The sequence below is a fragment of the Petaurus breviceps genome, unplaced genomic scaffold (genome assembly GCF_028583685.1).
Source record: "Petaurus breviceps papuanus isolate PSGF00001 unplaced genomic scaffold, PetGlider_PUasm1.0 154, whole genome shotgun sequence".
Taxonomy (NCBI): domain Eukaryota; kingdom Metazoa; phylum Chordata; class Mammalia; order Diprotodontia; family Petauridae; genus Petaurus; species Petaurus breviceps.
The window spans coordinates 14,106,780-14,125,354 of NW_027185715.1; the positions used below are offsets into that span (position 1 = coordinate 14,106,780).

The 18,575-nt window shown below is 43.5% G+C and overlaps 1 protein-coding gene across 2 annotated transcripts; it reads left to right on the forward strand.

Annotated features, from left to right (window-relative positions):
- Positions 1-1,501: 1,501 nt before the first annotated feature.
- Positions 1,502-15,529, forward strand: DYRK2 (dual specificity tyrosine phosphorylation regulated kinase 2). Of its 2 annotated transcripts, XM_069080990.1 has the most exons (4): positions 1,502-1,538; positions 1,928-1,978; positions 2,834-3,003; positions 9,870-15,529. In XM_069080990.1, exons 2-4 carry the CDS (start codon positions 1,933-1,935, stop codon positions 11,469-11,471), a joined length of 1,818 nt encoding a protein of 605 aa, XP_068937091.1. In that variant the 5' UTR covers positions 1,502-1,538; positions 1,928-1,932; the 3' UTR covers positions 11,472-15,529. The 2 variants fall into 2 exon arrangements, with proteins under 2 accessions (XP_068937091.1, XP_068937098.1); XM_069080997.1 differs by lacking the exons at positions 1,502-1,538; positions 1,928-1,978; positions 2,834-3,003 and adding an exon at positions 4,009-6,647.
- The last annotated feature ends 3,046 nt before the right edge of the window (positions 15,530-18,575 follow it).

Consider the following 18,575-nt stretch of genomic DNA (forward strand, 5'->3'; position numbering starts at 1 on the left):
ATATATATATATATATATATATATATATATATATATATATATATATACTAAAGCCTCTCCCCTAATTGCAAGGGGAGGGGTGTTTCTACCGTTGCGTTCTTACTAATGTTGTTTAAGTTGTTTTTACAAGACCACTCACTGAAGAAGCAAAGGGCACTCAAAGAAGTGATTGGCTGTCAAAGGTAGAAACGGTCGAATGGATAGTACCGTGTAGCCTAGGTGGATGAAAGGAGGGGGGAGTTGAAAGAGAATGAAGAATATCTTCAGTATTGGGCAAGGTGCCTCTTAAAGCAGTTGGTGAAAAGGTGGTGCCCTGTGGATAGTAAATGCCTTGAGGACTGCTTTTCTCTCTCCTCCCTCAAATCCCCAGGCGCAGGACCTTGGCTTGACGGGGTATTAAACATTGCTTGTCAATCTGATTTGATTTGAATTGAATTGAAGGGAAATGTTGTCCTGATAACTCGTTTCTTGGGTGTACCTGTGTGAGAAGAGCTCATCAGAACAGTGACAGGAGGCTAAAGGGGAGGTGATCCCCAAAGGGGGAAAAGGGGGGGTAGTGCAGGAAATAGACCTAAATATTCTTGCACGTTAGTGTAAGTGAAAGGAAGAAGGAAACATAGGCTCTTCGGGGAGAGGAATTGCTGGTGTCGCTCCCTAATGGCAGTGAGTGGAAGGGAAGGTGTGTCTTCCCCTGTGGCGGTGGAGGCTTTGGGGAGGTATCTGCTGGAAGGAAATGGGAGGTGTCTCTGATGTTTATTTTTGCTTAGCAACCTGCGGCCAACTACTTCCCCAGCTGCCTGCCCACACGCGCCCTGCCGCCTCCCCAACATTCTAGGGACGGGAGAGCGGTCTCTTTGACTTAGTAAAACGTAGAGGGTGTGTTGGCAGCCCCCCAGCCCCTCCCAGGCTCTCAGGATCCCCCCGGAGCCTGGCTGAGCGAAGGGCTGTGTGGGTTTTTGGCTGGCTGAGGTGACCGAACAACAACTTTGGATATTTTAAACCTAGGCTGGATTCGTTTGGATCAGGGCGGGGCTGGGGTTGAGTAGGGGGGGCGCCGTATTGTGGGTGAGGGCGAGAGGAAACGAGGAGGCATTTTTGGGCTGGGGCGAGAGGGGGCTCTGCAGACATTTCCTTAGAGTGAGGTTACGGGAGCCTGGGCTGTGGAGGAAAGAGGAGGGGTCTTTGCAGATGACTGGGAGAACGGGAAGGGAAGGAGGTCCCGGGCGGACGGCAGCGGAGGGGAGCCGGAGGTGGGGGCTCTGCGGAGGGCTGCCGAGAGTTTGCCAAGGAAGACGGGGAAGGGGCATCTGCCTCTGGTCTGGCAGGGGAGGGATTTCTGGAGTTAGTTTTTTGGAAGTGGGGCGAGTGTGTGGCTATATGGACGTGGGTTGGCTTGGGTGGGGAGCAGGGGACGGGCTTGCGCTGCTGAGTGACTGCCAGGCTGGGAGGAGGGGAGCCCAGGCAAGCCGGGAGCCAGGGGCGGGGACAGCGCTCTCGGTCTGAGCCCCGAGAGAGAGACGGTGTGCGCGTGAGTGTGAGTGAGTGTGTGAGGAGGCTCTCCCGATCGCCCCTGCTCGCTCCTCCGCGAGGCAGTCGGGGAGGTCGGCGGCGGGGGTGGGGGAGGGTGGAGGGATGTGCATGGGCCGGGGGGTGGCGGCGGGGCTTCTGCTGCTGCTGCTGCTCTCTGAGGAAGAGGAGGAGGACGACGGCGGCGAGGAGGAGAGCCGGGGCCTCGCGGCGGCGGGCCCGGGCCCTGGGGATGCGGCGGAGCGTGTGTGTCTGGGTGTAGCTCTTTGGAGACGGCGACCAGGCGCCGGGGATCGGCGGGCCGAGGGCAGACTAGGAGCAGCAGGCGGCGGCGGCGGCGGCTGCAGCGAGAAGTAGCAGCAGCAGCGGCGGCCGCCCTGAAATGCATTTTCCTCTCCAGCGGCCATGTTAACCAGGAAACCCGCTGCCGCTTCTGCCGCCTACCCAGCTGGTAAGGAGAAGAAGGAGGGGGGCACGCGCGCCCAGCCCCGCGCCGGAGCCCGGCGGGGCTGGGGAACGGGAGGGGGGGAGGGGCCGTCGAGCCCGGTCCGGGCGGGCGCGCGGAGCCTCTGGAAACAAAGTCCCAGGCGAGCCAGGGCGCGGGCGGAGCTGGGGCCCGGGGCGCCGGCGGGAGCCCACGCAGGCCGGGAGCCGCTGCTGCTTCCCCGGGTGGGCTCGCTGATCATTGTTCCCTGGGGCTGGAAATGCCCCCCTCGGAGCGGGGATGCACGCGTACTGTGGCGGGAGGGGGGGGGGGGGGGGGGCCCTTCCTCCCCCCCCCCCCCCCCCCCCCCGCCACGCCTTGCAAACGTAGCACGACCTCGGGGGGCATCTGCAGTTCCCGCTAGGCTAGGTTTGGGCTTGGGGGTGGGGGTGGCCGAAGAGAGCCCTGGAAGATTCTCTTCTGCCCCCGTCGCGCCTGTACCCCGCCTTCTCCCAGCACACCAACACACCCTGATCAAACCTCCCCCTCCCGGCCAGACGTCGCCTACAACGTGCACCAGGCCCCCCCCAGGAGGCAGTTTCTTCCCAGGTCTCTTAAATAATGTCTCTTCGCGCCCGAGGGGCTGCGTTAACTTTGCACCGCGTGCTGCTGGGCTCAGCGTTGGTCATTAACTTTTCCCGGACGTCCTCCTCCCCCCTCCCCCCCCCGCCGCCCCAAATGGCTGTTGTGCGGGGCCCGCCCCCCCGCGGGGCTGCTGGTGGCGGTGTTGCCGCTGCGGGCCCGAGCGAGGCCCAGGAGAGGGCCCCCGGCCGGCTCTCGGGCCTCTCACACTCTCTTTTGTCTCCCTCGTGTCTTCCCCAGGCAGAGGAGGGGAGAGCACCGTCCGTCAGCTGCAGGCTTCGCCGGGACTCGGAGCTGGGGCTCCCCGGAGCGGTGTGGGGACTGGCCCGCCGTCCCCGCTCACCCTGCCGCCTCTCAGGTCCAGCAACACCGCGGCCGCCGCCGCCGCCGCCGCTGCCGTGGCCCACACGGTGAGAGCCCCCCGGGGGGGAGGGAGGAGGGCCCGAGAGGGGGGCCGGCCCAGGGCATGCTTAGCCCCAACCCCTGGGCTCAGGGAGCTGAGAGAGCCCGTTGAGCCCACCTTCTGCATTTTACAGAGGAGGAAACTGAGGCCCAGAGAGGAGAAATGTCTGGACCGCTTTCCTTGTTTGGGATTTGAGCTCAGATGGCTAGATAACCAGGTCCATGGTCTTCCCACCATACCGGGCTACCCCGACTCAACTCAGTCAGGTCCTAAAAGCTGCAGCCACAAAGGATTTATTTCCAGCTTGGTCTCGTGTACCCCCCCAACACTCTATTTCCTCTTTTCTTGCAGCCTGCTTTCCCTCTTCCTGCCCCTTCCTGCTCATGAAGCACCCCTTCTCCACCCCCAGGTGGTTATTTATAGAAACAAATGTGCTAAGGGCAGTCACTGGGCCATACCCGGAAAATTGATCCCTAAATGAACCTCCCAGACCTCTCTCACCAGCCAGAAGGGAGCCATGCCAATGACCCATTGCTTGTATAGACATGTTTTATGAGTGTTACAAGTTTGATCTCAACAGAGGGAGTAATTAAAATAGGAGGAAAAAATAAAAGACCGTCCGGCTGAAAACACAGCATCCACTGGGGCCCTACAGTTTGACACTAGTGATGAATACCAACAGCCCTGTCATTGTAGGGAGAAAGATATCTTAAGTATTTTTATAAGAAGGAGGCCAAGAAGCCCAAATATTTTGTCTCTGCTGCACGTTGAAAACCGAATTTTGCACTATCAATGATTTTCTCAACTCCCATGGACAGACCATGAATGGTTTCTGCTATAAGAGAAGAAATGTGTTTGGAGCTAGTGATGGGCTCTTTCCCTCTTTCTTCATCCAGATCCTCCAGTCCAGTTGAATTGGGCAGACAGCCATCTCTGTTCACTGTTGGAGTGTTTTCCAGAGTCAGGGGTGGGGTGGGAGGGGGGGCAGCTAGATCTGGCAGGTGCTTGTCCCAGAAATGACATCACTTAACAGATGGAAATTCAGGCCTTGCCCTCTTTTTTTTTTTTTTTTGCAGTAATTTTTTTAGTCTGAAGGAAACATTACAAGTGGATGACAAGGTTGATGATTTCCCCCTATCCCCATCCCAGGTCTATAAAATGTAATGTTTTGCTAACACTAATCTAGAACATCAGTGAGCTAAGATTTCACTACAGAACTTAAATATTGTATTAGACTATAAGCACAGGTACAGGCAGATTCATATTATTATACAATGCCTTAGAAAATATGCATTAGAAAATGTATTTGTTGCAACCAATTTTTTTTAGGGTGTTTTGTTTTTTGGGAGCCTGTTTTTTTTTGGGGGGGGGAGGCTGTCATCTGACATTTACTAAATAGGATATATCAGTCCAGGTTTTTACTAAATATTGTAATGAGGGGGTTGGACTCTTGAGTTCCATCCAGCCTTTAATATATGATTCTAAGTTTTTTAACTGTCATAGAATCATAGATTTAGATCTAGTCTCTGATAATAAGTACAGTATAAGACTCAAGGTCTGGAGACTTTGGTCCCTAGAGATATTTGTCAGTCCCCTGGGCTTTGATTTCATGTTTTCTTAGAATATTATGTAAGGCAATTCTCAAAAATTTAGATTTAGACCTGACTAGTCATGTAATTCAGCTGCGTTTTAACAAGGAAACTGAGGCCCAGAGATATGAAGGAGTAAAGGTCATACATAGATCACACAGGTCACACAGCCCAGGGTCACAGAGGTAGTAAGCTCCTGCTACAGAACGCTGTTGACTACTAGAAGAAGTGCCCCAGTTCTATCTGGAGTTCAGCTTGATAAAGGGGTGCTTTTTTGATCAAAGAGCCCATTTGCACTTCAGAACTCTTTGAAATGGAAAGAGTTGATTGATTTAAAAGATGTGATGAGACCTCTATAGAGAGAGTATACAGTACAATAATAATAATAGAATTTATAACATTTGCAAAATACTTTGACTATATTATCTCCTTTGATCTTTATAACAACTACAATAGCAGAATAGAGGCTGAGAGAGTTTAAATGATTGGCCCAGGGTGTTTAAGCAGGATTTGAACTCAGTACTTCGTGACTCCAAGTGTACCTGACTACCTTTATTTCTCTCAGGTGTATCAGAAATGCTGTCTTTGGGGGTTGTTAATTTGCTGATTCAGCTACCTGTCTCAGAGCTCATCCTCATAGCAGCTTGCTGTACCTGTGTATGAACTCTGCATGAGTTGCCAGTTACTAGATATTTGAGTTAGGAAATGTGCTGAGATTTTTTTTTTTCCTGTAGGACTGGTCAGGGGGAGACATTGTATAGTAGTTAGAAATTTTAGAGAGTGTAAATTCGAAGGAATCCTAGGGGCTATCAAGATCAAGCCCCTAGCTTTACCAAAGAAAATGAGCTCTGGAGATGCCACACTTCCCAACGTCACCCATGTGGTGACTGAATTTAACTCCCACCTCCACCTTTTGGCTGAGGCTGTTAATTCTAGTAAGTGTTTCTAGGTTATAGAGAAAGGCTAATACACTTTCTGAACCTATATCTCCCCACACTTGTCACACTGTTAGAAGTTTTTATTTTTAATTTTAGGACAGTTGGACCTGGGAAGAGCTATTTTTAAATAAGAGTGGAAAAAAAAAACCAAGACTTTCTGGAGGGGGAGAATGATCTTGTCATAGGAGCTTGCCCCAGCATCTCTTTGCACACATAGTAAGGAAGGTTACACATACAACATAAAGATTATGAACTTTGAGATTTAACTTGTCCCCTTACCCTTTTTTTTCCTGACTCTCTCTATATATGTGACATTATCCCTCCCCCTACCCATCCATCCATCTATCTATCTATCTATCTATCTATCTATCCATCCATCCATCTATTTCCATCTATCACCTATTCATCTCTGTCTCTGTGTTTCTGCCTCTGTCTCTTCATCTTTCTCTGTCTCTTTTTGTCTTTTTTTCTGTCTCTCTGTCTCTCTCATCTATGTGTTAGCATCTATGATACGTCTTCATTCACTTTATTTACCTTTGAGCATTGAGCTAAAAGTATTTAAGGTAATCTTCTACAGGTTGTCTTGAGCATAGGGAAGATACTACTGTAGCATTTTCCTCATTTAATTTTCAGTTATAACTTGATAACATTTCATGGTGCTATTCTTATGTAAGGTATTCTGGCATTAATCATCCATGCCAGAAGGCAATAGGAACTCAATAAGTGGTGGTATCCCCATTTAGTGGATGGGAATATTTCAAAACTGAGAAGGTAAACGGATAGTGCGAGAGGTGGAGTAAAAATCCTAGCCTTCTTGGATTCTATCTTGTTTCCTAGACCGCTAGACTATCTATGCTTTTGGTGACATCAGAGTAGTGTATTATGACATTTAAGGCACTTGGGGGAATGTTAGCTCTTTGTGTTAGCAAGGATTTGTCATTGTATTATTGGCAATGATTTAAATTGCCACACAAGAATAGAGCACTGTTTTTGTTGTATTTTTCAACATTTTCTTTTTTAAAATAAGTATTCTTTGAGCAGAGCTCGATGGTCAGAGGAATTTTTACAATGGAAGCAAGCTAGTCTAGATTAGAGACTGAAAACTTCATGGGACAGTATGAAAGGTATTGATTTTTAAGTCTTGAGTTTATTACCTATCTGGCAAATGTATATTCTGGAAGTAATTCTAACTAACCTCTTCTTTTCCCCTTCCCCCAGAGATTTTGTAGGCTGTTGTAAATTGTTCCCAGGTTTTAGGACAATGGATCTGCTATGTAGAATTGTTTTTTTTTTTAATTTTAAAATGAACTTTTACTGAATTCAAAGTCTCTGATAATAAGTACAGTACAAGACTCAAGGTCTGGAGACTTTGGTCCCTAGAGATATTAGTCAATCCCCTGGGCTTTGATTTCATGTTTTCTTATAATATTATGTAAGGCAATTCTCAAAAATAATGCTGTCCAATATGACCAGGGGTTGTTGACAGTTAAATCATAAAAATATCATTTGTTTCTGGAACCTACAACTATTTCATAATTTATATTTCCAATTATGTAAAAAACAGAAATCTCTTATTTTAAAAAATCTTCAAAGTTCCCGAATACTGAGTTGAACTTTTTACACTTAAAACAAAATTTCTGTAATGCCACGAGGAGCTTCCAGAGTCCCAAATTTTATTTAATCCCTAATAATATTCTAACACTTTTATACCCTTGCTGTGTCAGCTTGGGCTTTCCTGAACTCTGTTGTTAGAGTTTCTCTGCCTTGACTTGGGGAGATTGACATTCTTGGAAAGACTTGCTCACATTTCTTTTTTTTTTTTTCTTTTTAGAGGGCAATTGGGGTTAAGTGACTTGCCCAAAGTTACAGGGTGAGTGTCTGAGGCCACATTTGAACTCAGGTCCTCCTTACTCCAGGGCTGGTGCTCTATTCACTGTGCCACCTAGCCGCCCCCACCTTGCTCACATTTCTTTTTGTTTTTGAGTCCACAAAGAAAGGAAAATTGTAGAGAACAGCTAGAAACCATAACTGGCAAACTGAGGTAGGAAATGTGCTGAGATTTTTTTTTCCTGTAGGAGGAGGTTGGTCAGGGGAAGGAGACATTGTATAGTAGTTAGAAATTTCATAGAGTGTATATTAGAAAGAATCCTAGGGGCTATTAAGATCAAGCCCCTAGCTTGTTCTTAAACATAAAACCTGCAAACCTTATAACTGTCCTGCTACTTTTATTTCCCTAATTTTAGCATTTTGGAATCTGCCTAATATGTTTTAAAATATGTTTTTGTTCATATCTTTTGTTTTTATATTACCTAGATTTTCCCTTTTATTCCTCCCCCTCTGCCAGCCTTATAGAATGCTGCCCAGTACTTGGTATATAATGAAAGTGGCAATTCTTGAAGTTTATGTATTGTTCAAAACATTTGTTTTTAAAATCTTTTTGTCAAATTGATAATAGAAAAAAAACCCTGTTCTTTATTGTCTCTATAATCTTTAGGAAAACCTCTTGAACATAGATCGTTATTTATGACAGTCTCAAATGCCTTATGCCTTAGGAGTGCACATGTAGCAAAACAGACTATCCAGATAATTAACATACTTTCCACAACTGCATACACAGTATCCACTAAAAAAATTTTACTAAAAATCTTGGTTATCTATTATGAAACTAAATTACCATTTATTCACATATACTATCTGTGCCACATAGTAAATTGTTAGATTTTCCCTAAGCAGGCCCAGCTCTCCCCAAAAGGGGGTCTCATGATTATAAGACCCCAGATTTAGGACTGGAGCCAGTCCACCCTACATTCAGCTGTTGAAGTGATTTCCTAAAGTGGAAGTCTGATCATGTCACCTCCCACCCCCCTACCCCCTACTCAGTAAACTCTAGTGACTTCTAATTGCCTCCAGGAACACACACACAAAATGCTCTGTTTGGCATTCAAAGCACTTCATAATCTAGCCCTCTCTTACATTTTCACTCTTCTTATATCTTGTTCTCCAACACATCCTCCTTGATCCAGTGACACTGGCTTCCTGGCAATTCCATGAACAAGGCACTCCATTTTTCAGCTCCTGTCCTTTCCTTTGCCTAGTTTATTTTCCTTTGCTCTGATTACTGACCTCCCTGCCTTCCTTTAAGTACCAACTAAAATAAATTTTTTTTTTACAGGCAGCCTTGCCCAACCCCTCTGAATTCTAGTGCTTTCTAACTCATATTTTATTTGCAATCAATTTATATTGTATACAGCTTGTTTTATATGTATTCAATTGTAGATTATCTCCCCTATTAGGTAGTAACTTCTTTGAGGGAAGGGATTGCCCTTTGCCTCATTTTGTATCCAAAATGCCTGGCACATAGTAGGTGCTTATTGATTGATTGAAACCCAAGTACTCTTAACTCCAAATCCAGTGCTTTGTCCACTATGAAAAATTGTCCTTCACAGGATCAAACAGGTAGAAATGGAAATGACTTTATGGACCATCAAGATCAACCCTCTCATTTTTCAGATGAGGAAACTACGGCCCTAAGAAGTTTTCAGATCACATAAGCAGCACTTTAGGAAGGCTGGGGTGTACCCATTCTATCACAGTGCTGGTTTGGGGACCTCTGGCAAACTCACATTAACACGCCTTTTTAGATAGGAATACTACCTTTCTGGTGGCACACGTACCTGACATTGAAATTGCTGACTAAATTCCATGTTAAAGGCTGAGTTTTTCCTATAGCACAAGGACATAGTCTTCTAGATTGACTTAGTCTATTGACCATGTGAGTCCCTGGAAAAAGTGAAGGGGTTGGATTGTTCGTCAGAACAGAGGATGTTTAATGGCCCTAGTTCTGATAAAAAGTACAAGACCTTTTAGCTAAATAAGGTAAGGATTTTTTATAAGATGTCACTGTGAGTATCTCTGTTCTTGATTTGATGAAATGAATACATGTCTAAGATTGATTGGTCTTGTTCTCCATTAATAGTGTTTTCTGGCCAAACAGTAGATGCTTCATGCCCATCTTTGTGTAAAAAGTCAAAATTTGTACAAGTAGATGAAAAGTACCTAGGGAGACAGGGCAGTTTGGGGGAAGGTAGCTTCTTTTTGTCTTCCTCTTCCTCTTCCTCCTCCTTCACCTCTTTCTTCTCTAGATTTTTAGCATCTTCACTGCTATTTTGTGGATCCATATTTATGGCATGCCTTCAGGGTATATAACAACTTATTAATGAACTTAATTCTGGAATGTAAGTTAAACCATATAGAGCAAGGTAGATGGGAAATCAATGTATAGAATACTCCGTTCATAAAGACAGACCCTTTATGGTCTAATCGAAGTTGATATCTTTGACTTCTAGATTGCTGGTGGCAAGCACGTTATGAATGATCACCTGGTCATTGGCAGTCACACACAACTCCAGGTACAGCAGCTTTTTGAAGATAATAGTAATAAGAGGACAGTTCTTACGACACAACCAAACGGGCTTACAACAGTTGGTAAAACCGGATTGCCGCTAGTACAAGACAGACAATTGGACAGCATTCATAGACGTCAGGGGAGCTCCAGCTCTTTGAAGTCTGTAGAAGGAACTGGGAAAGTGAAAGCCGTCTCTATGACACCAGAACAGGCAATGAAGCAGTATGTGCTAAAACTAACAGCCTTTGAACACCATGAGATTTTTAGCTACCCTGAAATATACTTTTTGGGTCCAAACGCAAAGAAACGCCAAGGCACGACGGGCGGGCCAAACAATGGTGGCTATGATGATGATCAGGGCTCTTACGTGCAAGTGCCCCACGATCACATTGCTTATAGGTATGAAGTCCTAAAGGTCATAGGGAAAGGGAGCTTTGGACAGGTGGTAAAGGCCTATGACCACAAAGTACATCAACACGTGGCCCTGAAGATGGTGAGGAATGAAAAGCGTTTCCACCGGCAGGCTGCAGAGGAAATCCGGATCCTGGAACACCTGCGGAAGCAGGATAAGGACAACAATATGAACGTCATCCACATGCTGGAGAACTTCACTTTCCGCAACCACATATGCATGACCTTTGAGTTACTGAGTATGAACCTCTATGAGCTTATCAAGAAAAACAAATTTCAGGGCTTCAGCTTGCCCTTGGTTCGAAAATTTGCCCATTCGATTTTGCAGTGCTTGGATGCTTTGCACAAAAATAGAATCATTCACTGTGACCTTAAACCCGAGAACATCTTATTAAAGCAACAGGGTAGGAGTGGTATTAAGGTGATTGATTTTGGCTCCAGTTGTTACGAACATCAGCGTGTCTACACGTACATTCAGTCACGTTTTTATCGGGCGCCAGAAGTGATTCTTGGTGCTCGTTACGGAATGCCTATCGATATGTGGAGCTTGGGCTGTATTCTAGCAGAACTCCTAACGGGTTACCCTCTCTTGCCTGGGGAAGATGAAGGGGACCAGCTGGCTTGTATGATCGAACTCTTGGGCATGCCTGCCCCCAAACTGCTAGATGCATCCAAACGAGCCAAAAATTTTGTGAGCTCTAAGGGTTATCCCCGGTATTGCACTGTTACAACTTTGTCCGACGGCTCCATCATTCTGAATGGCGGCCGCTCCCGAAGGGGGAAACTGAGGGGCCCACCGGAGAGTAGAGAGTGGGGGACTGCACTTAAGGGGTGTGACGATCCTCTTTTCCTTGATTTCTTGAAACAGTGTTTAGAGTGGGATCCTGCCATACGCATGACCCCTGGCCAGGCATTGAGACATCCCTGGCTTCGGAGGCGCTTGCCAAAGCCTCCAACCGGGGAGAAGACCACAGCAAAACGGATAACTGAAAGCACTGGTGCTATAACATCTATTTCCAAGTTACCTCCACCTTCAAGCTCAGCATCCAAACTGAGGACTAATTTGGCGCAAATGACGGATGCCAATGGGAATATTCAGCAGAGGACAGTGTTGCCAAAACTTGTTAGCTGAGCTTGAGTGCCCTAATGCTGGTAATCTGAGAGATACTATATTGCTGGGCCTTATTCATTTGAAACAAGTAGCTCAGATATGTTTTCATTTGCTCAATAATTTTACTTATTTGTATCTTTTTAGCACTTATTTTAAATGTAAGAGTTGTTCATTTTGTTTTTATAAAGTATATGGGGACAATGCTTTAAGTTTTTATAGTTTTAAAGAATGTTTTGTCTTCTAAAGTATGATGAGCCTTACTGTATTTTGTGTGGCAGAGTAATAAATATCAGTGGCAGGCCATTGATTACGACATGACTGCCATGCATTACAGCTTGGTGTCAAAAGATAATTCACTATGTTTTTTATGGGTTCACATTATAGTTTCCTAAGAGTGGTTGCCTCGTAGGGCTCTCACCATCTTCAACATTTGTCCACAATTGAAGCATGTACTATTGTTTTCCATAACATCTGGGATGTAGGAGTAGGAATGGTTAGGGTGGAAGCAATCTGTCCTCTGAAGGTACTGCTGTGTCCTACAATATTTTGAAAGGTCACTCTTAAGATCAGTGTCCAAACAAAAGCAAAAATAAAATCCCTAAGAGAAATTTTGTCCTATTAACATTCAGACAGTGTGTAGAAAAGCTAGAGAAGGCAGACTGTGGGTGGATGAATGAAGATGGGAATCTGTGCACTCTTCTAAATCTTACAATATGACAGATGAGCAGCTTTGTAAAGAGAAAGTCATGTATTGCAAAATGTTTTAAACCTAATTTTAGATGTGTGGCCCATAGAGTAGTTCTCATTCTCACTGTCCCTTCGTTCACTCCTTACCTAATCTCCCCTCTGCCCTCCTTGTCCCACTCGGACATCTCTTGCTTGCAACCACAATTTGCTCTTTTCCCCTTCTTTCAAGTAGACCCTTGAATTGTTAACATAGAGAAGACTTTTCATTTCTGATGGATTATGACCTCAGTTGAAAACTCTAGGAGAAAAACTAGATCGACTATCTTGTGTTGTTCTGTGATGCTACCAAAAGTTTTTTTTTAGCCCAAGGAGAGTTCATTCTTCACTAAGAAAAAGTTAATTCTCCTCTATTAGCAGAAGTACTTTGTAACTGCCCCGGTTAGGATTGACTCACACCAGCACTAAAAAAAGGAGTAATTCAAGGACATATTCATTTTTTAGTTAATCTCTAGGATGATGATTAAAAGAGTAAGAAATTACATTCCTATTTTTTTTTTTATTTTACACTTTCTTTGGAGAGCATTTCTAGTTTTTGTGGGGAAGACACTTCACCTGGAAGAATAATATCCAGACTTAGGAAAGGGAATATTTCTTCCTTCCCTGAATAGTAATGATTCCCATGACTACAAAAGTCAGTATTTCATCACAAATTGATCAACAGCGAGATGCACCAGATAAAGTGAGGGCAAATGAGCAATGTTACAGAATGTGTAATTTACTCTAGAAAGATTTCTGGCTTTTTGGACAAGAGGCTTTAGTTAGGGTAATAAATTAGCAAAATGATTTTTATATGAACAGAGAATCTTAAATTGCCTGTAAATTGTTTTACGAGTGCTTAAAGCATGGTCCCCAGTGAGGCCAAGAAAGTTTCCGGTTAATTTCTTCTCCCAGTTATCTGCAACAACAGCTTCATTTCTTTTTCAAAATAACAAAACAGTTTTGAACAAAACATTTGATTTAGCCTTGTGGGTTGGTTGATAGTGGAGAAAAATGCTCAGGAAATGCAGAAATATTTGCCAAAAAATCAATACTTTAAAATTAAAATTCATTTTTATTAAGGTATTGGTGTTGATATTTGCTTTAATATTTAAAGTTGTCACCAATAAATTAATCTGTACTTTTTTCTTTATTTAAAAAGGATAGCTTCTTGCCCCTAGTCCAAATAAAATGTTGTAGAATACCGAATGCAATTCTATGTAATCTGTGAGAGTGCAATAATAGATGAGTGTTGCATTTTAAATGATACTAATGTGATACAACATGATCAGTGGCTTTTGAACTTTAAATATCTGCTTATTTCTTAGTAACATTCGACCCTAGGAAATCTGAGGTTTGGTTGCCCTGTGAACCACAAGTCTCTTAATGATGGTTAATTTCCTTATGGAATCAACAAAACAAAAATGTCAAGACTCAATTTCCCTTTTCCTTATTCCTTTGCTCCTTCCTTCCTCTTTTAGTTTCTAGTTTGTCATTATCTAGTTTTAAATCTTGAAGCCTGAGCCCGAGCCTGCTTTTAATATACATTTCATAATAAAACAATTAAAAACAATCATTGATGGGTTAATGCCACTTGTCTTCTTTTCTAAATTTTTATTTCCTCCCACCCAACTGGTTCTTAAAATGCCAATAATGCATTTGTGACCAACTATTCATAAATGCAACCGGAAACTTTTAGGCCAAACTTGAGTGTGCAGAGATATTTTTTTAACCCCAAATACAGTGAAATTTCCTCTATACTTAAAAAAAAATCCTGCTATATTAACAGCTTTCTGTGATATGGCTGCTTTAAAATATTCTAGCATATATATACATATATATATATATATAATGTAAAGAAGGAAAGATGTTGCATCTTGCTTTGATGTAAATTTAAAAATTCTTCTATTAAGGGCTCTGATAGGCTGCAAGGAGTTGGCTTGGAAACAGCACTTAGCCTCACAGGTGACCATTGTCTAGGGATGTCTGAGCTGTTTTCAGACCGATTAACAGCACCGTGTTGTCTTGTCTTTGGTTGCAGTCTCATCTGGCTCAGTTTCTGGCACCACTGGAGTGTTTATTGCCACTTAAGTGTACTGCTAAAACAGTAGAAGGAGAGAGTGATGCAAGGCTGTGTAGATTAACAATAGAGTATAAAAATCGTGCCCTTAGTGTTAACAATGTGCCTTTTGTTCTGAATGCCATGTTGTAAGGCATGCATCTGGGCTTCTCTAACCCTTTGAATATGAGGTAGTAAGGACCTATTTTTCCAAAGGTAAACCTGTCTTAAAACATCAAGTTAACTTTCAAAGGCCTTAATGCAAACATAAGGCATGAGTCACTCGCCATATGGGGGGGTGCCTTAACACACACCACCTTGCTGCACACAGGTGTTGCCTACTTTTACTTAAAGGGTTGAAGAGAGCATTCCTTAGTTATTTGTATCTTAACATCAGACTGATTTTTTAAAAGCTATTTTTTTGTTATGTGAACACTAGACAGAAATCAACTGTATTTGTAAAATTTACCTCAAACTGTTTAATTTTATAGTGTGATTAATCCCAGGGCATTTGGTTTGAACCAAAGTGCATTCCTTTTCTATGTACCTGGCTCTAGTTAAGGCAAAGCCAGGAATTTTTACAATTTGGGTGCGAGGCACTTAAGCCACTTTTACCTGAATGGGTGGTTTGGAGTCATACAAAATCACTCCATCAGAATGTTAGAAAACACTTTAGACATCAGTAGCATTGGGCTATATTGGAATCTTTAAAGCCAGCAAATGGAAGAATGGATTATTTTAAAGAGACGCCATTTGTTTTAGTATTTTTTTTTCTCATCAACAAGATATTTCTGGTCAGCAGAAGATTTTTCTTTTAAAAAAAGATTCTGTCGGTAAAGATTTTGATATTGCCCAATTCAGTAGCATTAAGACACACACACATCGTGAACCATTTGTTTCTTGGGGCTTGTACATCTCTGCTATGAAAATATATCAGAAGTCATTGTAATCACTCAGCTCCACTGCTACGATTATGTCTAGGCAGTGGCTTGGGTCTTATCAAGCAACAACTTAGACAACGTGACTGTGACATGCTGCAACTGTGTGTACTGAAAATATGTGAAAAAAAAAAAGATTGAATGTGGATTGTATATATGTATGTAAAAAAAAAATCTGTGAGATGCTGCTGTCGCCACTGAACATAAAATATGTTGTAGTGGATTCTAATTCTAGTGACCAGTTTATGATACTGTGTGTATTGTACAGCTGATGGCAGGAGATAGACTGTTTAGTGAATATTTGTTGAATTTTATTGTTGTGGCCAGAGATCATTTCAGAATAAAAGTTTAATGTCCTACCTTTCCTTTCTCCCCTTCTCTAACTAGAGGCTGATTCTTCCCTCATAGGATCTGAATGGTTTAATTGGACTGGAAAACTTGGAAAAAAATTTTTTTTCAGGATGCTGCACAGGTAAACTTGTGTCAGCCATTATGAAATTTTAAAAAATATTTTCTCTTTGTTCATTTGTCATATTATGGATTCAGCATGAGTTTGGAGAATTTTAAGTCAAAAAGACTTTAACAAAAGAAGTTAAAACAGGCAAGTCTTGTGTTCTGCAGTAGCATTTAATGGTTCTTCCCCCGTTTTCTATTCCTTTTTATTTATGTAGCCCCTGGCATGTGCTTCCATGTGGATATTTCATCTACAATGGTTCTGGAGTCCTCAAGGTACCAGTCACCCTATGGATGTACAGGAAAATTTCCCCTTTTTTGCCACTCCTGTCCTTATTTGTCCACAGAGATTGGTAAAATATTCTTTAATGTTCTTTTCCCCCCTCTGTGTGTGTGTGTGTGTCTTAATGCTTATGCTTCTATGGTTTTCGCATTTTATAGTTTACTTTTTTAAAAAATGTTTTCAGTTTTTCTCTCTGGTGTGATGGATACATTTGAAAATAAGATTTGGGATCTGCAAGTCATCCTTGCGAAATTAATGTCAAGTTTAGTTGATACTAGAAAGGTTTATTTTACAAATGTGGGCAAACATATACTCTAGCAATTTCACAGACTTTTCAAGGAGATCTTAAAAGTCACAATGGACCTGGGCAGTTAGTTACTTAGCATGCTTCTGGGCCTGAGATTAGGCTAGATAGGAGCTCAAATCCTGCTTCAGGCACTTACTACCTGCTACTTACCTATATGCCTCTGGGCAAGTCACTTAAACGGTTTTTTTTTTCTTTTTGGAGGGCAATTGGGGTTAAGTGACTTGCCCAAGGTCACACCTCTAGTTTTTGTGTGTTAAGTGTCTGAGGCTGTATTTGAACCCAGGTCCTCCTGACTCCAGGGCCAGTGCTCTATTCACTGCACTACCTAGCCGCCCCATCACTTAAACTCTTAATCTCACTTTCTTCCTCGGTGAAATGAAGGGGAGGGGTTGGACTTAAAGGCCTTTGAGTTTCCTTCCAGATCTCAGCATATGACCCCAAGACAAAACCATCTTTTAATATCCACCACCTCAGGAACTTCCCAGAACAGAAGCCCAGAACTTCACTGATGGGCTGTGATCTCTGCTCAAACACTTTTGAGTGATGCTCCTAATTTCCCAAAGCAGCCCATTTCAGCCTCTAAGTATCTGGTTCTGGGTCTGTCCTCTCAGGCCACATAGAGTTAGTTTAATCTCCTCTTTCTACATTACAGCATTTCAAATATTTGAAGTCTTCATTCTCGTACCTTTAAATCTCTCCTCCAGTATGTCCTGAGTCCTATCACCCTGTCCTCAAATGGTTTTCTTTACACAATTTTTTTTTTTGTCCTTAGACCCTTACTCTAGAACAGAAGCTCTTGGGGCTGATAACATTGTTGTAAAAATATTTTGATAATGGTATTTCAATAGAATTGGCTTCCTTTGTAGACCTAGATGTTTCATTTGGTACATTTCAAAACAGCGTTCCTTGGGCTTCCCCAGAATGCCAAACAGGGCCATGGCACGAAAAAAGTTTAAGAACCCCAGCTGTAAAAATGTATCATTTTGTCACAGGGTCTTTTAAAATGTGGTACGCAATACTTAATTATGTGATCTGACCAGCAGAGGTTACACTGGAACCATGGATACTCCCCCGTTGGTGTAGCTGTAAAGGTCAAGGTCACCCACTGCATCTGGGGCCATCACCAGTTGTCCTGACTTTTGTCTTGCCACTGGACTCTCATGACTCTGGAGGACAGAATGAAGCTGACAACTTTGCTCCTAGCTCTGTCTCACTTAAATCCAGTTCACACACAAGTCAAGACATCGAGATATCGCCCTCCTGCTGCCATTGGTCCTCTTCCTGAATGAAGAATGATCAACAAGAGGAATGCATGGTGAGGTAGGCCATGTCATTGAGTACCTGAGCCTGTAGGTAACCCAAACTCATCCAGCTCTTCAACAAGAACTGTTAAGTCAGATCTCCCCCAAAATGTACCTCTCCTCTGTCCACATAGGTTATCACAGCCTTACCTGCAGGTGCCGTGCCCAAAGGAATACAAATTTTGATCAAAGAAACCTCACAACATATCTTGGGGTTTGCCAGCTAGATTTCTTTATTGAGGACCCTGCCTTAAACCCAAATCCCTCTGGCTCTCATTGATTGATCAACTATAGGTCCTAGCCCAAGCCTCATTTGGGCACTGTTTGGGCCCTGATGGCTCAAGAGTAAGTATAATTAGCAAATGTTTGTTTTTTGGCTAGAAACCCTGAGGGTCTTCCCCTCTCAGATTGATTTTTTTTTTGACTAGGTAAAAAGGCTAGCTTTGACTAGCTTTAAAAAGGCCAAGGTCTCCCACTGCATCTGGGGCCACCTCCAGTCTTCCTGATCTATATCTTTCCACTGGACCAAGATGACTCTGAAGGAGAAAGTAGACTGGTGATGTTGCACAGCCCTCCCTCACTTAAATCTAATTCACTTGCAAGTCATGGCATCACTTTCTTGATGTCAGGGTCCACTTTGAGAAGGAAGGACAAATAACTTTTTTTTTTTTTTTAAAACAATTGGGGTTAAGTAACTAGCTCAAGGTTACACGGCCAGTTATTTCTGGGTGTAGTGCTAAGTATCTGATATTCGATCCCCAGGTCATGCCGACACTGGGACCTGTGCTCTTACTCGCTGAGCCGCCTGGCCGCCCCTAAGCAATTGGGATTAAGTAACTAGCTCAAGGTTACATGGCCAGGTGTTTCTGGGTGGGTGCTAAGCTTCTGAGCCCGGATTCGATCCCCAGGTCATCCTGACACTGGGGCCAGTACTCTTACATGCTGTGCTACCTGGCCTCCCCTAAGCAATTGGGGTTAAGTAACTTGCTCAAGGTTACACGGCCAGGTGTTGATGGGTGGGTGCTAAGTGTCTGAGCCCAGATTCAATCCCCAGGTCATCC

Excerpts from the sequence above, each read along its gene's own strand:
- DYRK2 (XM_069080990.1), top strand. The coding sequence starts at position 1,933 with ATGTTAACCAGGAAACCCGCTGCCGCTTCTGCCGCCTACCCAGCTG. Across the intron at positions 1,979-2,833 it reads TTCTGCCGCCTACCCAGCTG|GCAGAGGAGGGGAGAGCACC; the intron begins GTAAGGAGAAGA and ends TGTCTTCCCCAG. Across the intron at positions 3,004-9,869 it reads CCGCTGCCGTGGCCCACACG|ATTGCTGGTGGCAAGCACGT; the intron begins GTGAGAGCCCCC and ends TTTGACTTCTAG.